The sequence below is a fragment of the Heptranchias perlo genome, chromosome 29, assembly GCF_035084215.1.
Source record: "Heptranchias perlo isolate sHepPer1 chromosome 29, sHepPer1.hap1, whole genome shotgun sequence".
Classification (NCBI taxonomy): Eukaryota; Metazoa; Chordata; class Chondrichthyes; order Hexanchiformes; family Hexanchidae; genus Heptranchias; species Heptranchias perlo.
The window spans coordinates 23,590,191-23,617,212 of record NC_090353.1 but is presented as its reverse complement, the minus strand read 5'-3'; the positions used below and the strand labels follow the sequence as shown (position 1 = coordinate 23,617,212).

Below are 27,022 nucleotides of genomic sequence, written 5' to 3'. Positions count from 1 at the left end.
TGGCAGTGCACCACGAGTCAACAGGCATGTGAGTAAATAGTTCAAAAATAAATTGTGAATTTTGTGCTCATCAGGGTAAGCTATGTCAGTGTTGAATTGTCAGTTGTGGCATCCAGAGTCAGCATAAGGCAACCCCAACTGCGTGGTCCATTGCAGTGTACAGATCTCTTTATTCTGCCCCAGGAATGTGCATTAGCCCCAGCCTTGGCAAAGCACCCTCCTCATCACTAGGCTGAATGTCATCACTTCCCACAATGACTTGTATTTTGTACAAATTAGTACAGAATTTAGGGTAATTTTGTGATGTGACCTAACGCCCTTTAGGAACTGGATTGAGACTACCCAAATAAACATTTCCTTCAAACCAGAAGAAACTTTACCGGTCAGTCTGGCCTAGATTTGAACCCAGACCCCCGAGGTGAAAGATTAGTTTATAATCTACTGCATCACTTAATTCACAAATAAAGCCATCCCATCTTCTTTTATGCACAATTTCATCAAATGCTTTCTGAATATCAAGGTATTAATAGAGCCTTTTTAATCCAAAGGAAATCAGTTTAGTCACTGTTTATTATACCCTTAGGTATCATCATTAAAATGGTGACAAATTCTGCAAACCAGTAAGTTCAAAAACAATTCTATGCAATAACCCTTCCGGTTAATACACAGAGGTCTATATTCAAAAGATCAGTGAATTGCCAAGAATTTCAGATGGTAATATTACAATTATTTTGTTTAACATTCCATATTTGCCATAATGTGTTAGTTTGGCTTTACTTGCTAATCCTGTTGCCTCTGAATTAGAAGTTGTGTATTCAAGCCTCAGAATTTAAATGCACAATCTAGGCTGACACTTCATTGTAGTATTGAGTGAGTGTTGCACTGTTGGAGGTGCTTCTAGATGAACATGAGGCCCTTATCAGACTATTCTGGTGGTGTTGAAGATGGGCAGACAAGTGTCCTAATCAACAAATGTAGTTTAATTATGATGTGGAGATGCCGGTGATGGACTGGGGTTGAGGAAGGGGGAAGCCTCCGAAAGCTTGTGGGATTAAAAATAAAATTGTTGGACTATAACTTGGTGTTGTAAAATTGTTTACAGTAGTTTAATTAGTTATTGATTTCATTTGGTGTTTGTAGAATTTTGCTGTGTGCAAATTGGCTGTGATGTTTACATACAGAACAACAGTGATTGCATTTCAATAGTAATTAATTGGATGTGATGTGTTGAGGATATCATAAAGTGCTATCTGAATGCAAATTCTTCCCATTCATTTCTTTGATCTAATAATTAAACAGACATTGGTTTATGCCAATCTTAAAATTGCCCTTATGGGGGTGTTTGGTGTGGGTATAAAATGCTTCCATTTTGTTCAGTTTGGTGTGCCTAGCCATGTACCACCTATGATTGAGATGGCAGAGGAGCAGGTGATCTGCTGCCAGGCCTCCACCAGGGACTGGATCCATAACGAAACAGTTTACAGTACTTTTCAAAGAAGTTTGTTCTTTCTTGCAGTCTTGGTCTTGTGTATAAAATGGACTGGACATATTTCCTTTTAAACACATGCACCAGACAAAGGGTTTAATGTGAACTAAGGGCAATAAATCAAAAGTGCTGGTTGTCAGTATGGCATTATAAATTATTTACTAACTTTTTGCTATGTGTACCTGCTTTTGACAGACTGGCTTTTTGATAAGCTAGGCAGTTCTAACATTGGACCTCTGAAATGAGTATTGTCAGTTTAGATCTCAGCTTTGACTGACATTCAAACTGACAGACTTTGGATGAGTTTCACCTGTCCTTGGCTGACTTGCTACATTGCTTCCTCTTTGGAAGCAGAGTGTTAAATCTTTAGACAGGAAGAACTGTCAGGCTCTGTCACAGAATCACAAGGTAGGTGATTGCTCGTAAAGCACAGCATTGACATGGCATCGGCAGATTAGTAGTCCAAGGCATCCTATCTTACTGGATAAAGAGACTCAGTACTGTGATGTGCAATCCATGAGTAAATGAACTTCGGATGTGAATGAACAAAAATATATGTATAGTTTATGTCCCTACATTTAATGTGCAGTATATGCATCATGCGTTCTGTTCAAATTCTATGGGAATAAATTATATGATTTCTACCCCCTATAAAAAGCATACAACACTGATAGAAAATCACAACTACAATTATTACTCACTCTGAAATTGTTGCTCTTTTAATAAATCACAGGTATGGCCCTGGTTTTACAAACATATAAAGAGGTTTGTAGGAATTCTCTGAGTGTCAATACAGATACATGCCCCCTATAGAAAAGTGTAAAAGATTTCATTTCATTGATCTAGTGTAGGGCTACTTCTGGCCCCATAAAAATAATTTAAAACTTACCTTTTTGGGGCCATTTCTGTAGTATCGCCAGTCAAAATCGTCAGACCATGCACGGTGCAAGCACCACCTGATTGTTGCCCAAAATGCCAATCGGGGTCCTATGTACATCGTAAGTCTCCGATTTGCACATTAAAAAGGCCTACTGCCTGAAGCAGGCGGTCATTTCAACTGGCCAGCGGTAGGCCCCTTTCAAAATGGTGGCGGCCGAAGCATCAGTTTTAATGGAGCGGTAAGTCTATCGACCCACTTTGAGGCCATTAGTGCCTCATTAACGTTGGTTTGGCCAAGTTAAAATTGGCCCCACAGAGCCTGAGGGCACAAAGTACATATATAGTATAGTAAAAGTATTGTACCTAGAAGATAAAATTATGTGTATTTTTGTCTCGTGGTATCAATGCTACGACAATACAAGTTGCAACTGAGATGCCCAAATGTATAACTGAAAGGTTGGAGTAAGATTAAACTTCGGTGGGGGGCACAAAACAGACAGTAGAGGATCAGCCATCTGTTATACACCACACCTGATTTTCCTTTCCATTGAAGCCATTTCCATTTTGGAACTGCAGGACCAAAGAGTTCACAAAATAGTTGGTAAAGGTTAATAGCAGCACTCCCACTTTTCTGACTATTGATACTAGTTACCAGCTCTCACTACCACCATTCATCTGGCAGTAGGTGGCTAAAATCTTTTGACAATGAGAATTACACAAAAATTATCTTCTTGTATGGGAGGTTGAGCAATAATGTGATCTCTTCAATGTCATACACATGTGGAAAGCAGTGTGATTTCTGTACAATGCTCCACCATTCAACAAGATTGTGGCTGATCTTCTACCTCAATGCCATTTAATATTTTAATATCATTAATATTTTGCTTAGTTTCCACAAATCTAATTTGTTGCAACAAATTATTTTTTTGTCGTGCTCCAAAATCTCTTTGATATGCCAATTAGCAATTTTCCTGCTAAAAGAAATGTCCAGTATCTTTTACACAAATAATACAGAAATGCCACAAAATCACTTTAGTGTCTTGTATTTTTTTATCAGCACTTTTAAGAAGTTCTCACTGGCCACTCGATCATTAGCTGTGATAATTTGACACATTGCAATATTGGTTGAAAAATCTCAAAATGATTCGGTTTAGTCCTGTGTGTAAGGGAGATCCAGGGTTGACTACTGCATTTGAAGGAGATATTTTATATAAAAAATATAATTTGACATGAAACATTTTCAAAAAACACTCAGCCTGTGCACTTCTAACAAAAAAACCATCAGGCCATCAAGTCATTCTGTGCTTTACCCATATTTAGAAGAAGCAAGCTTTAATGTAATATAAAATACATTATTTACAATAAGTACAAATGAGTCTAGTTTGGTGGCGGCCTTCTGTTGAATTCAGCTATAATAATACGCTACGAGGTTGTCACTGATGCTTGTGTGAATCTTCTTCTATAGGATGCATTTATAGTGGGATATAATGATGAGATTGAAGGTCTTGATCGAATACTTGGGCTGATCCTCCTCAAAACCGATCTTCTAAATAATATATAAACCCAGGGATCCAGGATCTGGTTCCATGTAGCAATTCGAATGCAAATAATTAGAGTTTTTGCCGAGACTAAATCATTCGGTGAATCTGTAAAAGCCTTCTTGAGGATAAATACCTGTGGAAATCAACAAACAAGTGTTTTTTTCTTTTCCCTTTAAGCTTGCATTGGCTATTTATTTGTTCCGTGAGTAGTTTGCCTACATAAAAACAGTGACTGTACTTCATAAACTCATATTTAAAGGAACTTTGAGACACGAAAGGGGCTGTATGAAAGCAAATGTTATTAATAACTTATGCATCCTTCCAGATATCATATTTGTAGTCAGCTGTCTTTGAATATTTTGAAATAACCCCAATTTATAGAACTGCAAAATTCATATCATTCTCATCACCTTGAATACTTTTTATAATCTCAGATCCTTCTGTTTCCTTGTCAAGATGGGCATTGTTACATCGAATAAATGCAACAGACCACATTATGCATCGAGGTAAGTAAATCCCTTTGCAATCCCATTTGCCATGACTGGCAAAGTATAGTAAAAGCTGAGGTAGAACTAAGGATAAAACATTGCTCACAGTAAATATGAAAGACTTAGGTTCATACACCACATTATCATGTCTTGCAGCAACATCTGAAAGTGCTTCACAGACAGTGAATTATTTTGAAGTGCAGCGACTGTTTTCATGCAGGCAAAGATGGCAGCCATTTTTTGTGAACAGTAAGATTCCACAAACAGCAACGAGATGAATGGCTGTTGAATCTCATTTTGGTGGTGTTGACTGGGGAGAAATTTTGGACAGGACAATGGGAGAGCTCCCTGATCTTCTTCAAGTGTTACCATGTAATCGTAAGTGTCCATTTCAATAAACAGAACAGGCAGGTGTGGGTTCTAAACCCATTCCAGAGATTTGAGCACATAATCCTGCCTGACACTACAGTACATAACTGAAGGAGTGCTGCACTATCAGAGGTGCCCTCTTTCGGATGAGATGTAAAACTGAGGCAACGTCTGCCCTCTCAGGTGGATGTAAAAGATTCCAGCACTATTCAAAGAAGAGTAGGGAGTGCTCCCGGTGCCCTGGCCAATATTTATCCCTCAACCAATATCACTGAGACTATAATTAAGGATAGGGTGACTGAACACCTCGAGAATTTTCAGTTAATCAGAGAGAGCCAGCATGGATTTGTGAAAGGTAGGTCGTACCTGACAAACCTGATTGAATTTTTTGAAGAGGTGACTAAAGTAGTGGACAGGGGAATGTCAATGGATGTTATTTATATGGATTTCCAGAAGGCATTTGATAAGGTCCCGCATAAGAGACTGTTAGCTAAGATAGAAGCTCATGGAATCGAGGGAAAAGTACGGACTTGGTTAGGAAGTTGGCTGAGCGAAAGGCGACAGACAGTAGGGATAATGGGAAGGTACTCACATTGGCAGGATGTGACTAGTGGAGTGCCGCAGGGATCTGTCTTGGGGCCTCAATTATTCACAATATTTATTAACGACTTAGATGAAGGCATAGAAAGTCTCATAGAAAGTCTCATATCTAAGTTTGCCGATGACACAAAGATTGGTGGCATTGTAAGCAGTGTAGATGAAAACATAAAATTACAAAGCGATATTAATAGATTAGGTGAATGGGCAAAACTGTGGCAAATGGAATTCAATGTAGGCAAATATGAGGTCATCCACTTTGGATCAAAAAAGGATAGAACAGGGTACTTTCTAAATGGTAAAAAGTTAAAAACAGTGGATGTCCAAAGGGACTTAGGGGTTCAGGTACATAGATCATTGAAGTGTCATGAACAGGTGCAGAAAATAATCAAGAAGGCAAATGGAATGCTGGCCTTTATATCTAGAGGACTGGAGTACAAGGGGGCAGAAGTTATGCTGCAGTTATACAAAACCTTGGTTAGACCGCACCTGGAGTATTGTGATCAGTTCTGGGCACCGCACCTTCGGAAGGACATACTAGCCTTGGAGGGAGTGCAGCGTAGGTTTACTAGAATGATACCCGGACTTCAAGGGTTAAGTTACGAGGAGAGATTACACAAATTGGGGTTGTATTCTCTAGAGTTTCGAAGGTTAAGGGGTGATCTGATCGAAGTTTATAAGATATTAAGGGGAACAGATAGGGTGGATAGAGAGAAACTATTTCCGCTGGTTGGGGATTCTAGGAGTAGGGGGCACAATCTAAAAATTAGAGCCAGACCTTTCAGGAGTGAGATTAGAAAACATTTCTACACACGAAGGGTTGTAGAAGTTTGGAACTCTCTTCCGCAAACGGCAATTGATACCAGCTCAATTGCTAAATTTAAATCTGAGATACGTAGCTTTTTTGCAACCAAAGGTATTAAGGAATATGGGCCAAAGGCAGGTATATGGAGTTAGATTACAGATCAGCCATGATCTTATCAAATGGCGGTGCAGGCACGAGGGGCTGAATGGCCTACTCCTGTTCCTATGTTCCTATGTTCCTACTAAAAAACAGATTATCTGGTCATTATTGCATTTCTGTTTATGGGATCTTGCTGTGTGCTAATTGGCTGCCATGTTTCTCTACATTATAATAGTCACTACACTTCTAAAATACTTCATTAGCTATGAAGCGCTTTGGGATGTCCTGAGGTCGTGAAAGACGCTATATAAATGCAAGTTCTTTCTTTCTTTAGATGAGACATTAGTTTAACATCTCATTGGAGCCTTTTCACCCTGCTGTTGAGCAGAGAGGCAGTGTCATTATGGTAAACAGTACAAGCTTTTACCAGAAGGCAATGATAGCAGGAAGCAATCATAACACAATCATAATTAATGGCACAAATTATTCCGCCTTAACTTCTACAATTGTGTTTTTTGAAGAGTTTTGATGATGTTTCTATATTATCATGAAATATTATCAAAAAAAATTCTCAACTTTACAAATGCAAAGTCAATGGTGTTATAAAATTATTTGACATCAGCCTTGCCTTCCATTGCTTTCATGGAGTTTCAGAATTGGTTCATTTTGCTGAGTCCAATCTGATACCCAGACCAAACCTACAACTCATAATTTAAAGTCATCATAAATCTGATGGAAAGGAAAAGCAAGGGAAGGCCAATACCTTATTACAACTAGGACTTGATTCATCAAAGAACTACACAATGATGTTAGCAGTTAATCTGAGTAGCTGAAATATGTGCACAATAACATTTACCTATACCTTATCATATAGGCTTCTGCTATTACTAACCTGTAAATGGTAGGAAAAGGTCAACTAGCAATTTATCCAGTAATTAAAACGGAGTTAAAACAGAGTCAGAATTGATTGGCACTTACCAACAATGGAGCCCAGCAGACTGTTGCAATAACCATTATACCCAACAGTTGTACCATCATTTCAACTTCATGGTCTCTGCTCCTTTGAACACTTAGTCGATTAAAGCAAACTTTGAACAGTGTAACCACACTGATTGTATTCAGGAAAACAGACATTGCAAGAGATAACAATCCCACACTAGAAAACAATAATGAAAATGCAGTATTGCTTGTGCTGTTTGTCATGTTAAAGAAACACCAGGAATTAGGCCACTGGTGTGTATAATGTCCTAGTCCACAAATGGGCAAGAGTCCAATACAAAAAGCAAACAGCCAAATAAGAAAGACGGTACACCAAGCACGTCGTTTTGAGGAATTGGTAGAACGCAGGAATGGCTTGTTTATTCCTAAAAAACGCTCCACTGCCATGGTAGCCCCCAGCAACAGAGGGCTGAGTCCAAAGAACACCATTGAAAATCCCAAAAATCTGCAAAGGTGGCAATAAGGATCGACTTCTTCCCACTTGAAAGCTATATGATGATAAGGAAGAACTATAGATGCAGTTGTAGCAAGGCCTGCAAAATCTGTCACAACCAAACCACATAGGAAAATCAAGAAGGAAGATCTTGACCTGCTTTGTGCTTTTCTATAAGCATTTATTAGCACCACAAATGCAAACAGATTAGAGAGAACTCCAACAGCTGAAAATACGGTTGAAAACCAAGGGGAAGCATGTGTACTTTTCAAACTGATGTTTTGACTCAGCATCGTAGAATTACACACAGGTGGTTCCACAGTAGCTTCACTCATGGTGATGTAGTGGGCTTAATTTTTCTGAGCTGTGCACTGGAAGATTTACTTTCAGGACTCCTACAAGAAAAGAGACAGTTAATTTAGCATACACAAATACAGGTGCTTTTGCTGCTAAACTGGAATAGTAATTCTGACAAATCTCCAACGTCCCGCTCCGAATTAAGTCAGGTCTTCATTATAAGGCTATATTTAGTTTGGACCGGAATACAGAGCTGCCAACATCAGAGGTATATTAAGAGTAACATTTATTGTCAGTAAGATTTGAAAACCTTTTAAATATATGGAATGGTATTAAGAGTGACATTAGTCAAATGTTCATATCGGAACATGGGTTAGGCCTGCTAATTCAAAGCATAGCAACAACATCTTTACGTTTGGTATTATCTTTGCTCCATTTCAGATGATCCATGTTTTCCTAATTACAACATTAAAATAATGAGCTTCTGAAAGGAATTGTCCCAAAATGACTTTGTTTTAAAGATATATTCAAATTATAGAACACAATTATTGCTTACATATGGATTGACTGATCACACCGGCCCTGAACAAATGGAAGATATAGAAGATGAAGGTAATATCATTTTTACATTGGTACTCCGTACATTGTAAACAAAGAAGCTGTAAATATATTTTTCTATTTACTTTTAAAGGTAGATTATTCATTTTAATTGTGATTCTTAAAAATATTTAAAATAATTTTTCTGTTTATTTTTCTCCTCTTTAAGCACTCTTGCATCATACATTGGCTCACAGGGCCCTGCTCTGTAACTAACTGTAGAGAGCCAGGAGATAGGATAAATATATTTACTCATGAGGCTGACCACACCTCTCTTCCACTTTCTTCAATTGTGACTTATCCAGTCAGTTTAATTTACAAATATTGATCATGTCAGGTGCTAACTATGAAGAAGCACTCGATGAATGATGGTTTAAGACATGACAGAACAGCAAGCCACACACAGAAAATATTATTTGTCTCATTATTAAGTAATGCCACTGCTTGTTGAAAAATGTGCGATTATTCCATGCTGACTGTTGACCAAAGTAGATCATCATAATTTTTGGCTCCATGGAAAATAGCTTTCAAGTTATGCAACTCAACCTTTATAATATATTGTTTTGTGTCTCTAATTTTCATCTTTCTCATTGGTTAGTTATCTGTTTATCTCAATTTTCATTAGTTATCCCCCATAATCACCTTCCATTATTAATCCTTTTTGACTTGTTATTAGTACAAGATACTCAATACATTTTAAAATGTCACGCATTAACACTTTCTAATAAAGATAAGCACCATTGTTTGATATGTTACATATTGTTTGCGGCTCCTTGATTAATAAAGTAAATACATCAGACATCAACACTTGCATATTTTAGAGAGACATTTTGTATACAGATTTCTGATGTCATCAAAATATCATGAATTACATTTTTTCATCAGATAATATAAACATGTGGCACAAGAAGTAGTTCCTGAGGTTATAGGATTGAGACTACCCAAATAAACAGGATGAATGTCACTTCTGATGAGGTTGATCATAGCTCGCTCGTATTTTTGACACTACTGACTTAGCCAGACTGTTTAACTTACAAATATTTATCTTATCTCACAACTGGCAAAGGCACATCCTTTATATATTTCACGACAGCTTAAAATTGGCCTCCAATAAAAGGCAAGAAAATCAGCAGTTTAAAATATTATATCATTTTGTTAAAGAAAAACTACATCCAAGGCCCCAATTTAATTTCTAGCAGAATTACAGAACAGTCTCCTGGAATTTAAATTTAGAATCACAAAGTAATTATGTTTTACATGAAAAATAAGATTTTTAAATATGCTATTTTAATTTACAGGTTGATTTATCATGCTTACCCCAGATGAATAACTTTACACCCTGGTACACAGGTACTGGAGATTCACCTTTCAACTGAGAAACAACAACAACTTGAATTTATAAAGCACCTTTAACCTATAAAATGTCACAAGGTACTTTACAGAGGGGGAAAAGATAAATAGATGATCCAACAAACTAACGGTTCATATACTGAGCCATCGAGGGGAAGTTAGGAGAGGTGAAAGTTTAGCCCAAAAGATGGGCTTGAAGAACACTTTCAAAGATGAAGATAGAAGTAGAGAGTTGGACGAGTTCAGGGAAGGAGTTCCAAGAATTAAGGCTGAGACAGCTGAAGGCTCTGCCACCAAGGGTGTTATGATGTGGAATGCACTGCCTGAAAGGGTGGAGGAAGCAGATTCAATAGTAACTTTCAAAAGGGAATTGGATATATACTTGAAAACAAATTGCAGGGCTGTGGGGAAAGAGCAGGGAAGTGGGACTAATTGGTTAGCTCTTTCAAAGAGCTTGTACAGGCGCGATGGGCTGAATGGCCTCCTTCTACGTTGTAAGATTCTATGATTCTATGAAAAGGAAGAGTCAAAGGATTGAATGGATTGGGAAGAGATGCATGGTTAGTAGAGACTGTAGAGGCAGCGTGGAGGAGGCTGTGTTTGGATTTGAAGATGAGGATGAAGATTTTAACTTCAATACTTTGCGAGGCATGGAGACAGGTGTAGATCGGTGAGGACAGAGGTGGTGACTGAGCCCTTTCATTCATATACATGATGTAATGTAACCTGCATTTGTCCAAGTTGGGTGTGATCAATCAATCCATATGTAAAAAGTAATTGTGTTCTATAATTTTAAGATATCTTTAAAACAAAGTCATTTTGGGGCAAATCCTTTCAGAAGCTCATTATTTAAAAAATCTTCCTAAAGTATAAAATAAAAATATGTTGGGCAGTGCAGCTTTCAGAAATGAGAAACTTTAATAGCAACAGCATAATCTTCTAGCAAGTTAGTTCCTATATGGTTTGTTTTGTTACAATCAAAACCACTTTAGAAGATTGCAAAATGTCAGTATAAGAAGATGCTATGGCTCCTGCTGAAGATTTTGGTATGGTATTGCACTGTACTCATTTAAAAAAAAATCTAAGTGCGAGGCATTATTTAACAGTAGTTTAAAAATGTCTTGCTGTAACTTTTTTTTTACTTTCCTGACTTTGTTCTTTTGCCACAATACATTTACTTTCTAGAGGAGGCAAAATAGTTAAAATTGTGATTGACAGGCAAAGAGGCATGATCCAAACAGACTGAATGGGAGGAAAAGGGGGGAAGGGGGTGTTACTGCCTGCTTTCAACCCCTAGCTTGATTATACTGCTTCTTCATGGCTTTCAATCCAGATATTAGACTGAGACCTCAAACAACTGAAGAATGTGAACTAGAGCATTTGAGTGCCTTGGAACTTTAATGTTTGGGAGCAAATTGGAGGAGGAAGAAGGAATGCTGTCACCTGGAGCAGTTCTGGAGCTCGAGACTCCCATTCAAAGGGTGTAAATTCAATCCTAAATTCAATCCCAAACTTGACTGTCATTCAATTCTCAATACCCAAGTTTTACTGGTTCTTGGCCAAACTCCTTTATAGAATACTCCTTTACTGTGTATGTTCTTTCTCTTATGGCCACTGCTACAAAACCAGCCTTGACCCCACAGATGCAGCCTTCAATTAAAATTCAACAGCAGTGATGGTGGTTAATGACACCCACTGTGCAGAAGATACAGACTTCCTGCCATTTCAGCTGAGGGAACAAGTATGACAATGATTAACACCAGTGCTGATCTGACCCTTGAGGTGAAAAGCTGCAGTGTGGCAGTTTTCCAGAACAAATGTTCACATGGAAGAATGATAAGAGGATTAAGTTAGCGAGTAAAGATAACCCATGTGACTGCAACATGCCATTCCTGATCAATCTCTCTGTGGCTTTCAATACGGTCAATCACTCTATCCTCCTTCACCATGTCTCCTCTGTGCCCTATTCTGATTCCATTTATACTTTTCTCAACAAAACCATACACCTCCAGTGACTTCTCCTCTCATGCCTGTATTGTCACCTCTAGTGTGCTCTAAGACCCACTCATGACCACTCCTTTCCTCATTTGCATGCTGTCCCTCGGTGACGTTATCGGTAAGCATTAGGTCAGCTTCCATATGTATGCCAATGATGCACAACTTTATCTCTCCACCACCACCCTTGATTCCTTAACCATCGCTGTGCCTTCCAACAGCCTTCTGTCTGACAGTATGTCATGGATGAGCCAGAGCCTTCTCCAGCTCAACATCAGCAAGACTAGAGAAATCCTGTTTAGCTCCTGCCAGAAACTGCAAGCCTCAGCTCCTATTCCATCCCCCTTTCTCACTGCTTCCTCAAGCTGAGCCCAACAGTATACAGTCTCTGTGTCCTGCTTGACTCTGAGCTGAGCTTCAAACTCCACATCCAGTCCATCACAAAGACTCCCTTCTACCATTTATGTAGTGTTACATATTTAAGTTTTTTGCGCAACCCTGCCACCGCTAAAACCCTTAATCAATGCCTTCTCCACCTCCCATCCTGATTTATACCACCCTCTTCTCACTGACCTCCTGAATTTTTTGTCAATTTGTTTGAAACTCTACCGACTGTATCCTTCCCTCCACTAAGTCCTGTATCTCTATCACTCTGATCCTTACATTTTTCTGTGTTTGTTCCCCATTCTCCTTGTTGCCTTTTTGTCCTCATTTTCAAATGACCATGGTCTCCGCCCCATGCAATCTTTTTCAACTCTATGTTCCAACACAAACTCCCCACTCTTCTGACTCTTGACTACAGTGCATGCCCTGTCCATCCATTCCACCACTGGTGACAGAACTGTCAGCCATTATGTCCATGCACTCTGGAATTCTCTCCACAATGCTACCTCTATCAACTCCTTCAATGTCTCCTCAAATTTTACCTCTCCGACTGTGCTTTTAGCCACCTTGTCTAACTTTCCTCTCTCATCTTGTTCAGGTTCCTCAACTCCAACCCCAATAACGCATCTTGGGGCATTTTGTTGCACAACAGGGGTATAAAAATGCAAATTGTTGTTACTGGCTAATTCATTTCTCCATTGCAATAGTCTGTATCAGGAATGAATCGCTTCTGTGAGATAATTTCTGAAGCATAATCTGAAAATCTGTGCTGAAAACTGAAGGTATTTCTGTCTTTCTGCCTCTCTTTTGTTTCTTGTTGTATCTTACTATTTCTTAATGTGTTTTAATTTTTTTTCTGGGTCTTGCCTTCTTTTGCTTTTAGTTCCTCCAGTAGTGGGTTTCTTTCTGTCTTTGTTCCTGCCTCTTGAAGTAGATGTTGTAATTCTGTAGAATTCTCTGAAGCTCATTAAGCCAAATTAGAGTCTTTTAAGAGGGGACTTGATAAATTCCTGGATGAGGAGGAGATTATGGCACACAGGGGTGCAGTGCATGGGGAGGGAGGTGCGGGGGTAAGGGGGGGGTTTACCTAGTGATGCATTATATGGCAACTATGGTCTCCTGGAGCTGGCTTGTTTTATGGAGGCAGGAATTAGGGTTGCCAACTCTCCAGAAATCAGAGATTCATTTCCCAGGCGCTGGTGCTGGCAACTCGGGAGTAAAGGATTTGTGGGGTTCAAAACCCCTTTAACAATGGACATTTGAAGGAAAGGGTCAACTGTACCCCTTTTAAACAAAGACACTTGAAAACCTGCAAATACAGTAACGTGGTAAACTGTGTTCTCGCAAATCCTGTTTTTCCCTCACTGACACTGATGGCATTGGAGAAGTCTGAGTTTCCGGATCGAAGACATTGTACTGCGGATAGATATCTAGATTATTGAATAAATATGCTTGATGGATAATATTGAGCTTAAAGCGTTGCCAGGCTTTCAAAACGCATGGGCTTTTGGAAGCACAAGCTTTTCAACACAGCAGGCGGTAATGTAAGAAAAGGCAACAAGGACATGTATCAACAGCTTCGGATCAGGAAAACAATGATAGGTGTGAAAAAAAGCATGGGCCTCGCCTTTCTATCTAGTAATCTGTTCAAAAGAACTGGAATTTGTAAAAAATCAAACAGTATTGCACCCAGCATATGGTTAAATGGTATAAGGAATGGATTTGAAGCCACTGAAGCAATCAAAATTGGAGACGCAAGGACCATTAAGAATGTCTGGGCGTAGAAATGTAAGGGGGCTTTCTCAACATGAAAGGCCATAAACAGAGACAGTAAAGGGGCCTTTTACAACCCATCTTTCGAGCCCATGGTCTTTTCTATATCAAAGGATCTCCAGTCACATGATCAAAGTCTAAACTGTCAATCATTAAAGTATGTTAATAATTGAGGCATAGCAACAGGGAGCGATTGGACAAAAAGAATGACCCTCCCCAATCCTATGTCTTATTTGTAAAAAAAAATAAAAAGAAGACTTTGAGAGAAGAACAGTCTCTTCTCTTCTTCGCCACCCGGCAGTCACAAGGAACGCAATTGAACATCACGCAAGAAGAAGAGGACCTTCAGGCCTGATGAGCAAAGTCCTTGGTTTAAAGGTTGTATATGTATTAATGATTTGCCTGATGTGTGTATGAATTGTTAAGTCATTACATAATATCGTTGCAAATTATTAAGTGTATAACGGGATTTTATAGAGGAAAGCCATATGTAAGGTTTGATTTTGCTTCATAAATGCTTGTATGAATGATAACATCACTAAATAATTGCTTTTGATTAACGAAACTACCGCAAGTGAGGATGATTTTCTTCACTTGACTATTTGTCCAGTGTCCAAGAATCACACAAAATAAGGAATTCCCTACAGAATTCACATTCACGCTTCGTGCCTGCACATTTTGATTTTGCCTGCCATAAGTCGGAACACGGTGGCCATGCTGCACGTCAACAATGGGACATACCACTGCTTCATCGCCGAGCAGGTGAGGCTGGAGTGGGTTTACCTGCCCAATGCCTTGTGCATCGACAGACCATTCCTGAACCTCGCCAAGGCGGTGCAGACCTCCCTGTGGCTTGGAGACTAGAGGGAATTCCTGGGGCTGGCCTTCCAGCTGGAATTTAAATGGACCTAGTCCACAAAGGAAGAAAGAATCTGAATTATAGAGTTTCAGCACTTGCGAAACAATATGAACACTTAGGACCAAACATCAGAAAGGTCAGCAACACACCTCTTAAAGGAACAGTGTATATATAAATAGCCCAGTGTTTAAAGGGGAATTTCTCTTCCCCAATATAATAATCCTCCTTCTCAAGAGCATTTTTCTTTGTTTTTTTCCCCTCCTCTCCTGAAGTTTTGCTGAGGTATGTTTCCCCTAGCAACAACTCTCGCTGGGCTATGGTACCCCTGGCACTGACTCTCACTGGGGTATGGCTCACATGGCACTGACTCTCACTGGGGTACGGTTCCACAAGCGCCAGCCGCCCCCGAGTGGCCATTCTTCATATGTGAGCCTGGACAATGTCATGTGATTGAATGTCATGACGTGATCATATGTCACACGATTAAACCTCCAGGAATACATCCTACCAGAGTTGGCAACTCTAACAGAGGATACATTTCCAGAGTTTTTCCTGGATTTCTTCTCTTTATTTGCCTCCCATAGCAGTTGGCATTACTCCAGGTTAGGGAAGAGTTGGGCTCGAGGTTGCACCACCTAATGGCCAGCATGAGCATTGATGGGTCTGATGATGGTCTTTTCTCACCTTTTCCTGTGCTCAGAACAGATAAAGATCTAGCCTGAAATGGACCCAACTTTCATGAAAGACCACAAATAGCTTGGAAAATAAAACTAGACAGTTCGATAGAGGCTAAGAGCATGATATCACCACACAGCAATGCCTTTTATTTGTATACTACAGAAGTACAGAAGTATGTGGATGGATTACGGAGTTTTACAAATCTTGGGAGACAATTTGTTTACCCTGGTATTTACTTGATATAAACTTTGGCCAACCATGTTGGTTTTTGTGCTGGCTTTGAACTCTGTTGAAGAGTAATGACAATCACCAATCTTTTAACTGATTCAGCCACAAAACCGAGAGGCTGATGACAAATAACAACTCAATTATCATTATAGGAGATTGTGAAATGTATGTCTCCCAGTAGCAATTCAGCAAAACTTTGTGTTTGTTTCCATCTTTGGTAGGGACGCCTTTTGAAAAGAGGAGTAAATGATCCATTGTAACTAGCAGCATACTTTGGGCAAATTTGCGGCGGAATTTGCAGCTAACATACTGCCATGAGAATAATTGCAATAGTCTAACTCTCATGAAACACCAAATAAGGAGTTATTTGCTGGTATCTGATGTAAACATGAGGAAAAGGTTAAATCATATAATATTGAACTTTAAAGTATACTAAATATTTAAAATCAGTACCTCAGAAATAAATAGCCTAGAACTTATTGATGGCAATTTTAGCGTATGAATGTTTAATGGATTTGTATGATATTCCTCCATGGGCTGGTGGAGGTAATAATCCATTTAAAATAGCTCAGTTAAAAAAATGGGCAGTAGAATTTCCTATGAACACATTCAGTGCTCACACACCAGTATCATCACAGAAATTTCTTGGCTCATATTTCAAAGCTATATATTTATAACCTGACCAGTTTATTTACAAATTTGTAGGTCCTGCCCTTCCAAAAAAAGAAAAAAGTATGTTGGTTGAATACTCTTAAATAAGGGGAATGTTAGGGAGAATAACAACATAAAAAATTACAAAGTCACTTGAGGTAAACAAGGAATCTCTGCGGTTTTTCTGTAAGTTTTGGGAATAGAGTGTCTGGTGAGGATCAGAACTTCCAGGAAAGATTAGAGCTGTAACAGGAGATGAGAAGTGGGAAAGTGACAACAATGGTATTTAAAATGGAAATGCTGTTGAAAAAAGAAACTTTAGCGAAATCCAGCAATCGGGGTTTAGATGAAATTTAGACAATCTAGAAAATAACTTTGTTCTGCTGCCAAGTTAGTGACTCGCCTCAGTTGAATTGGTTATCTGGGGAAGAACAGACTGAAGATGGGATAGAAGGGAAAGCTGACAGGGGTTCAACATTGGACTACCACTCAGGTCATATACAATGACAAGGATTGGTCATTAGCTGTATCCTGGATCATGGCTTGGAAGGAAATCTTGATCGGATTTTGTATAATAAAAGTTTTGTTGTGCTCCAATTCTGGCACTTACCTTGCATGGAGTCAGTGGAGAAAAACAATGTGGTCAAAATTTAAATTTATTAGGCCCGTTTTATGTGCCTAAAATAACCACAACCTCATGAATCCTGTGGGGTCGGGGGAGCAATCCTGCTCCTTCTGGCTCCACAGCAACATTTTTGGAAGTTTAAAAAATAGCTAACCATTTGGTGGTAGCCATTGCTGCAGCCGTTGAAGAATCTAAGCGGGGAAGGCCCAAACCCTCCCCCACTCATCATTCTGTAATGGGGACTAAAACAGTCATTAGGCCCTTCATTTACATATGTAAGGCACACAACACTAGAGTTTTAGGCGATGGCCAGGGCACCTGAAAAATGGCCCGACCCAATTTTGGGACTGGCGTCTTTCAGGCATCCTTGGGGTGCAGGGTATTAGTCCCCGAAATTTGGGTCTTGTTGTGCCCATTTTTCATTCGTAAAATGGGCACAATGTGGTCCAATTTCTACTTCACTCACTTGAAAATGAAACAGTAATTACAAGCTCACTTACTTTAATCATTTTGTTGTTCACTAATCTGTAAATATAACTAAATTTTTAGATTCAATTTGACCAGTTATGACCCAGTTATAGCATGGCCCAGTCCCATCCTTGTCTTCTGGTTTAAGGACAGTTTGGACCATGCATCTCTCCAATTGGCACAATAATTGCCACTTGCTGATCAGCTAAAGGAAAAATAGGTGACTTTCACAGAGCAGCATAGAACCGGGCCAGTCTTTTATTCCTTCTCAGAAAGGCAGCAAGTAGCGAAATGTGTCATCTATAGGTCAGAAGAAATGGTGAAACATGTCCATCATGTTCACCAGATGCATTGCAACAACTCGCCAAGGCTTCTGTGACAGCACCTTCCAAAACCATGACCTCCACTACCTAGAAGGACAAGGGCAGCAGGCGCATGGGAACCCCATCACCACCAAGTTCCCCTTCAAGTCACACACCATCCCAACTTGTACATATATCGCCGTTCCTTCATTGTCGCTGGGTCAAAATCTTGGAACTCCCTACCTATCAGCACTGTGGGAGTACCTTCACCACATGGACTGCAGCGATTCAAGAAGGCGGCTCACCACCACCTTCTCAAGGGCAACTAGGGAAGAGCAATAAATGTTGTTCTTGTTGGTGACGCCCATATCTCGAGAATGAATTAAAAAAAAGTATTAAAAGAAAAATACCGCAGATGTTGGAATTCTGAAACAAAAGCAGAAAAAGATGGAAACACACAGCATCTGTGGAAAGAAGAGACACAGTCTCCATTTCATGTATGTGCTCATTTTCAGAACTCAAAGAGGGTTCTGAAGCAGAGTATGCACTCAAAACATAGACCATCTGTGATTTCAGTTTTTCCTGTTCTTGTACACATATGTAGGATTTCAAACATTCTAAAATACTATCCTTCCATCTAACTTTAACACTGTAATAGGTGAATTGTGAATAAGTGATATTATTTACCAGACTTAATTAACAACTGAAGCTCCATCTGGAAATTATTCACAAGTAAGACTTTGAAATTGAGCCAAAGTCATTTCTGACATATATATTTCAAAGCAATGTAAAATGTCAGCCAAACGTCTACTGGTTTTTGACCTTAAACCCTATAAGTATCGCAACTGATAACACACACTCTCCATCTGTTTCTCCTTAAAATGCAGCATGAATCATTGTATTACCATCATCATGGAAGTCACTGCAATCCTGATAAGTATCATGCCCATTATTCTATGGGGTTTAATGGTATTGGCTCAGTACTTTGATAGCGGTTTGCCTGCCCCAAAATATAGAAGTAACAGCATTGTCCTTTCAACAGTCAAACACAAAGCAACTCTGGCATTGTGTTTGTACTTGTGATCCTTCACTCTTTTCTGATAAGATCAGCTAATCTCCAGCTAAAGTTGCAAAGGTGTAGCTGTCAATGAAATAATGCTATTAAAGAAATACCGAACACCAAGGAGAAAAATAATTGGACAATTTTGAGTCCTGTATTTGTTCCCAAAAGAAAATGAACTTCTTACTGATGAATAAAGCACTACGTGGTAAATCTTGCTGAGTTTCACTTTCATTTTTTTAGTCTGTAATTGAAAAGTATTTTACTGATTACGTTTCTCAACTGAGTCCATTTGTAAAGTCATACGCTCCCTTTAATGAAACAGACATAAAAGAATCACTGTGTGATTTTGTTGTACTTAAAGGTGTTGCATTAATCAGTAACGGTGATTATTTTCCATTAATCCAGGGGGTGAATTTACTCAGGACTTCTCCTGCTGTGCCGACATAACTATGGCGGAAAACCCATTACCCATGGAAATGGGGGTCCTGCCGAACTTCTGCCAAAGTTACAGTGGCACAACGGAAGAATCCCCGAAGAAAACCATCCTCCAACAATTGCTGTCTAGGCAAATAGGCCTTCTTAAGGTTGTCAATTTTCAGAAACCATAAACAAACATGAAAGCCCCGATTACATTGCAAGGCGAGATCCTTCCATGCGAGGGGCTTGACCAAGCAACAAGCTCACATGTTGAGGCCCAGAGAGATTTTAACTCCCGAGTCTCATTGCCATATCTGACTCGCACCTGATCCCGGCAGAAATCACTGCCTGACCAACGGGCGGGGAGCGAAGATTCGGACAGCAGGAAGCCACTGCTGGGGACTCCCGGGAACGGTCCCCGGCAGTCAGGAAAAAGGTGAAGAGGGGGGTGGTGGTGATCGGTAGGTGGAGGGTGAGGGAAGCTCAGGACAAGGGAGGCCCAAGGTTTCCTTCTAGGGACTGGAGGAGCACTCCTGCTTCTCCTGGCACACAAGAAAACCTCATTTAAAAAACCTTACCCGCCTGGCCTCTTCTGGCCCAAGATCCAGCTCCCCAGGTTTGGCCAGGCAGGGAAGCCAGCATTGCTCCCCGACTCAGGCCTTCAGTTAAAATAGCAGATCGGGCTGCGATAACGTCACCGGTGCCATAGTGGGGTTGGTTTGTACTGCGGGTTCCGTGCCCACTCGGAGCTGCATTGAGTGTGGACAAATTCGCAGGACTTGAACAGCTAACGACAGCGATTTTGACCTTATTGATCAGCTAGAATTGAACCCAAATCCCAGAGGCAGAAAGACAGTGTGTTAATCTATTCTACTAGTGGCTGGCTTCCTATCACACTGCTCTTTATCAGGTTATTAGTCTGTGTATGTAGTTTGTGACCCAAGAAATTCACCACAATCTCTCTTAGCTCTGTGAGAAATTCCTTACTTTCTGTCGACCCCACAATTGAGATGAAGAAGTTAGTGTTTTGAGAAGCTATTTTCATGAACCTATGTCCTACCACTGGATGGCACAACACATTCTAAAACTCACAAGTTGTTGCACCAGTGTGACATGCCATCCTCATAGAATTATATAATGGTTACAGCAAGGAAGGAGGGAATTCAGTCCAACGAGTCTGTCCCGGCTCTCTGCAAGAGCAACCCAGTTAGTCCCACTCCCCCGCCCTATCCCGTAGCCTTGCAAATTTTTTCTCTTCGAGTACTTATCCAATTTCCCTTTGAAAGCCACGATTTAATCTGCCTCTACCACCCCTTCAGGAAGTGCATTCCAGATCCTAACCACTCACTGTGTAAAAACGTTTTTTCTCATGTCGCCTTTGGTTCTTTCACGAATCACCTTAAATCTATGTCCCCTGGTTCATGACCCCTCTGCCAATGGGAACAGTTTCTCTCTATCTTCTCTGTCCAGTCCCCTCATGATTTTGAATACCTTTATCAAATCTCCTCTCAACCTTCTCTGCTTTAAGGAGAACAACCCCAGCTTCTCCAATCTATCCACGTAACTGAAGTCCCTCATCCCTGGAATCATTCTAGTAAATCTCTTCTGTACCCTCACTAAGACCTTCCTAAAGTGCGGTGCCCAAAACTGGAACACAATACTCCAGTTGTGGCTGAACCAGTGTTTTATAAAGGTTCATCATAACCTTCTTGCTCTTGTACTCTATACCTCTACTTATAAAGCCCAGAATCCCATATGCTTTCTCAACCTGCCCTGCCACCTTCAATGATTTGTGCACATAATCTCTCTGTTCCTGTACCCCTTTTAGAATTGTACCCTTTAGTTGATATTGCCTCTCTTCGTTCTTCCGACCAAAATGTATCACTTTACACCTTTCTGCATTGAATTTCATCTGCCACGTGTCCGCCCATTCCACCAACCTGTCTAAGTCCTCTTGAAGTCTATCACTATCTTCTTCACTGTTCACTACCCTTCCAAATTTTGTGTCACTTGCAAGTTTTGAAATTGTGCCCTGTACATCCAAGTCCAAATCATTAATATATATCAAAAAAAATAGTGATTCTAATACTAACCCCTGGGGAACACCACTGTACACCTCCCTCCAGTCAGAAAAACAACTGTTCACAACTACTCTCTGTTTCCTATTAGCCAATTTCGTATCCATGCTGCCACTGCCCCCTTTATTCCATGGGCTTCAACTTTGATAACAAGCCTATTATGTGGCACTTTATCAAACGCTTTTTGAAAGTCCATATACACATCAACTGCATTACCCTCATCGACCCTCTCTGTTACCTCATCAAAAAATCAATCAAGTTGGTTAAACACGATTTGCCTTTAACAAATCCGTGTTGGCTTTCCTTAATTAATCCGCATTTGTCCAAGTGAATGTTAATTCTGTCCCAGATTATCGTTTCTAAAAGTCCCCCACTATCGAGGATAAACTGACTGACTGGCCTGTAGTTGCTGGATTTATCCTTACACCCTTTTTTGAACAAGGGTGTAATAATTGCCTCATTTGCCATCCTGACCCGTTATATAGATTTTAATAAACTAAAGAAATAATTTTCCGAAAAGAAACTCTGCCAACATTTGGAACATATTGGAAATGTGGATGCTCTCTGTGTATCATTTTCCAATCATTGATTTAAATGATCAGAAAATCGTTTTTCAGCAAATGGCCCAAATTCCCATTATGCATTGGAAAATTACCCCTTCAATCTCAAAAATAACATTCCTTGTCCTGCAGGAATGGAATGAATGACTTAATCCTGTTTGTAATGTAAGTTAAATAACTCAAAGGTTTATTTAATTCCACAGCAATGTTTTCCAGTAACTGCCATAAAATACAGGCTGATTCACCACAGAGGCAGACGTTCTCAATGTCCTTGCGTTCAGATGTAATCCTCAAATGTTGAGGAAAAAATAGAACAAAGGAAACAAAAAGCAACAAATATTGTTAACAGCTCATATTAATCTAGACATAAAAAGAAAAAAACCCAGCAAATTCTGAAACTTTGAAATAAAATCACAACTTTCTAGAAATACACTGCAAGTCCATCAGCATCTGAAAAGGACAATGATGCTGAAGGATCTGCCATATATTTTCAGCACCTAAAATCATACAGCAGAGAAGGAGGCCATTCAGCCCATCATGCCTGTGCCGGTTTTAATTTCATATTACATAAAGCTTGAAATATCCACTGTGCTCTCTGATACACATAGTTGAATGTTGTGGTCAGTTCCTGATGCTAGACATAATTATTTCTTGTTTGGTCGGTCTGTAATGAATCACCATGTAACGTATTATATCTCCATATATCAGTCGGGAAACAGGAAACATCCGAATGTTCATAATTTTATTAACGCTACCATGTTATACTGGACATCACATATAGCAGGCAAATCGCATTTGTACAATTGCGCCCAGTATAATCAGTGGAGACTGTATAGCTAATTTAAATAAAATGTATTTATGTATTATATTCTAGTCGATCTCCCATGACATTTCACATGGGAGGGCGATTTTCATATTTCTACCATCTCATTTACACTGGAAAATGGGGACAATAAACAAAACATTTTTAAAAATAAATTTCCACCCATTGGCCGCCTGGCTCGATTTTCAAGAGGGCCTTAATATGGGTGGCCAGCGCTTCCACTTGAAACAAGTTTCTTGCCATGAATGAGCCTTATTTCAATACTTAAATCGGGTCCTACATCCGATGAAGGATCGCAATGTGATTTTCGTGGACCAAATTATATAGGTAATTTCCATTATAAATGTGGACATGGAAATTTTTAATGGAAAAATGTGACATAAAAATGTGACAAATGTAACAACATGAAATAAGGTTTTGTAGACAGGAAGTGTACAAAGATATAGATTTTAATATATTATAAATAGACTTCTGATATGATCCAATTAACTACATGTAGGGGCTGGCTATTTTAAGTTTTACTTTAAGTTAACGTGTAAATACTTAATCATTTTTAGTCAATTATTTACAAAATGTAAAATTGTTTACGTTCCTTAAACAATTCTCCTGCTTAGGCTGGCAAATACCATATTATTATGAGGTGGTGGAGAAGAAGGAATGGAGTTACAAAGTATAATTTTGTGCCTTTTTATTATGATCTTCAATCCAGAATAGTGTCAAGACTTTTTCTTTGCACAGATCAGATTTGCGGGTCATTCACTAAAATATTTTCTCATCACATTTAGCAGAAAAGCTGTCAGTATTAGTATTCTTGCAAATAGCATTACGCTGCAAATTCAAAGCTCTATCAAGGGTACTAGTGACTACTGCAAGTCATTACGCAGACTCTAAATGGTTAAGCCAGCAATTTTCTTAGGACATTAGAAATCTATTTTTTACTTGGAAGAAGAGAAAACAGAGTCTCAGAATCTTCAGTTGTATTGTAATTATATAATTTAATGGCATTAAGGGATTCGTAAGAAAATAAGAACTTCCAGGAACAGAGAAAGCATATTAGAACCAATAACCCATTAAGAGAGCCTCAACCCCACCGACTTGCCTTCTAAACATATTCCTCAACTTTTCTTCGAAAGTAGTTTTTAAAAAAATTGTTCTTGGGATGGGGTGACACTGGCAAGGCAGTATTTATTGCCCATTCTTTGATGGGCCCCAAGGGCAATAAAAGTCAACATAGTGTGGGACTGGAGTCACATGTAGGTCAGACTGGGTATGGGTGGCAGGTTCAACTTCCCTGAAGGGCATTAGTGAACAATTGGGTATTTAAATGACAATCCATCAGCTTTCATAGTCATTTTACCAGGTTTATTGAGCTCTGCATTCTTACACTTCAATGGCCTTCCATGACATTTTATGTTCCAACTTTGAGAGCTCTTAACTTTGCTTTTCAGCTCTACCTCATTTTTAACTTGTGTCCCTGGTATTTGAATCCTTCACCATAGTGAACAATTTGTTGGGTCAGCTTTACAAATTCCCTTCCTAACCTTAAAGACATTAATTAGGTCAACCTCAAAGTCTCGTTCATTCATTCAGGAAACATTATTAGATTTAATCTTTCACTTTCCTACAAACCTAATCCTTACCAGTTAGTGGAAGATTTTCTGGAATGTAGTACACCAATATGCCAATTACCAACTGGATGTGCATGGGCAATGATTCTCAGTCACTCTCACTGAAATACAAATGGTAATGAACCAACTATTTTAACATTTTAAAAGTATTAAGGAAATAGAAATACCTAAAACCCTGGAAAGTACTTAAAGGCCATAACATTCGAGTAGATAAAAGTGTAATTCCAACCATCTAACCCCTCCACAGTAAAAAAGAACTGGAACAGTTATCAAAAACATACAAATCTATCCTATTTTCTGTTTCTATTTCAATTATTATAATTCTGTTCAAAACTTCTAATCCACAATCAGGTCTGTCACTTGTACCTCCGGGACTCACTGCATCACCCTTAGTTTTTTGCTCGCTGTAAAACTGATTACTAAGGCTTCAACTAGTTAAATATTTCCAGAGTAACAGTGGGTCATATATATCCCCTCTCCATTCTGTTTTTTTATACCCAATTCGGCTTACATCTTGGCAAATAAACCGTGACGGACCTCAAGAAATAATTTGAATCTCCGACTTCCCCAAACAGTCCCAGCTAAATATACACAGAAAATGTAAACAATCAGCAGCTAAACCCCAACACTCTACCATATACTGAAATTAAACAACTTTTAAATATCATTGTACATTACATCAGGCCAATTTCGAAAATTCGCGACAACACTTTTTATTTCGAAGGTATACACAAATATTTATTTATAAAATAATCTTTTTCATATGAAAATGAAATAGATCTTTACGTTATATGTCGGCCAACACCTAATAAAAGTATCATGCCCAGAGACTATCCTCAAATGTTATGCTACAGAGTTTGAGACGAGTTACCATTACATTCAGCCTCCAAGGTCCACAACAACAGAGCACGTCTCACTTGCAACTCTAAAATATATAATATGATCTAAACAAACAGAAAATTAAGACACTTTACCTTTCTTTCACTGGTTTAAGATACGAGTTCCAGCCTTGTCCCTGCAGACTGCGTGCATCCGAGGAGGTTTGCTGAAAACGTTTTAAATCCCCATCTATCCCGAGACTTTTATAAGACGTCAGCTTCCACCCACCTACTTCCTCAGTGGTTGGCCGGTACTTTTCCAGGAAACTTTCCCCAGATAATTGTAGTTTTTTTTCCTCTTTAAATCGAAAAGCGAGTCAGCTCGGTAAAGACAGGAACGTACGAAGATCCCACCGTCAAACACCAGGAGCTCAGCAGTTAAGTGTCTCAAGTGGAAGTGAAAGTCCCCAACAGCCAGCGCTCACCACTATTTACAGCAGCTACTTTATAGGAGAGGGCGTCGCTTTCTCATCTGTTATAGCGCCGACCTCACAGAGCAGGGTGCACTTTGCAATTTGCTAGAAACCGAATATACAGCAGGTCCACTAGCATCTGAAAAAGGGGGAACAGATGGGTTAAACCTTCAGGTACAGGGCCCTTCCACAGTGGTCGTTACTTTGTTACCTACTGGAACTTAAATTAAGGACCCAGGTATAACACAATCGGTTGTTTTTATTCATATATAAATATCAGAGTTCGTCAAATCTTTTGTTGAAGGTGTCATTTTGGAGGTCCCGAGTAAATTGTTCACTCAAAACAATCCAGCAATCCCACCAAAACATATAAACATTTCCTGAGCTGTTATGTTATTTTCAGTAATAACTTTTAGCCATGGTTTTATGAAAGAGAAATCGTGTTTGACAAATTTATTAGAGTTCTTTGAGGAAGTAAGGAGCAGGGTGGTTGAATGGGAACCAGTAGATGTAGTGTATTTGGATTTCCAAAAGGCATTGGATAAGGTGCCACATAAAAGGTGACTGTACAAGGTAACAGCTCATGGTGTTGGGGGTAATATGTTAGCATGGATAGAGGATTGGCTAACTAACAGAAAACAGAGAGTTGGAATAAAGAGGTCATTTTCAGGATGGCAATCTGTAACTAGTGGGGTGCCGCAGGGATCAGTGCTGGGGCCTCAACTATTTACAATCTATATCAATGACTTGGATGAAGGAAGCCAGTGTACTGTGGTCAAATTTGCTGATGATATACAGATAGGTGGAAAAGTAAGTTGTGAGGAGGACACAAAGGGATGTAGACAGGTTAAGCGGGTGGGCAAAAATTTGGCAGATGGAGTATAATGTGGGAAAATGTGAAGTCATCCACTTTGGTAGGAAGAATAAAAAAGCAAAATATTATATAAATGGAGAAAGACTACAGAATGCTGCGGTACAGAGGGATTTGGGTGTCCTCAAACATGAAACATAAAATGTTAGCATGCAGCTGCAGCAGGTAATTGGGAAGGCAAATGGAATATTGGTCTTTATTTCAAGGGGGATGGAGCATAAAAGCAGGGAAGTCTTGCTACAACTGTACAGGGTGCTGGTAAGACCACACCTAGAGTACTGCATATAGTTTTGGTCCCCTTATTTAAGGAAGGATATACTTGCATTGGAGGCGGTTCAGAGAAGGTTCACTAGATTGATTCTGGGTATGGAAGGGTTTTCTTATGAGG

The 27,022-nt window shown here is 39.4% G+C and overlaps 1 protein-coding gene across 2 annotated transcripts; it reads right to left on the bottom strand.

Annotated features, from left to right (window-relative positions):
- Window positions 1-551: 551 nt before the first annotated feature.
- Window positions 552-25,791, bottom strand: tbxa2r (thromboxane A2 receptor). 2 transcript variants are annotated; one of them, XM_067968287.1, is made up of 4 exons: window positions 25,447-25,791; window positions 24,485-24,573; window positions 7,243-8,091; window positions 552-4,039 (listed from the first exon to the last, which is right to left on the bottom strand). In XM_067968287.1, the coding sequence occupies exons 3-4, from the start codon at window positions 8,029-8,031 to the stop codon at window positions 3,788-3,790; spliced, it is 1,041 nt and encodes a 346-aa protein (XP_067824388.1). In that variant the 5' UTR covers window positions 8,032-8,091; window positions 24,485-24,573; window positions 25,447-25,791; the 3' UTR covers window positions 552-3,787. The 2 variants fall into 2 exon arrangements, with proteins under 2 accessions (XP_067824388.1, XP_067824387.1); XM_067968286.1 differs by lacking the exon at window positions 24,485-24,573 and having other exon boundaries at window positions 25,447-25,790.
- Window positions 25,792-27,022: the final 1,231 nt, after the last annotated feature.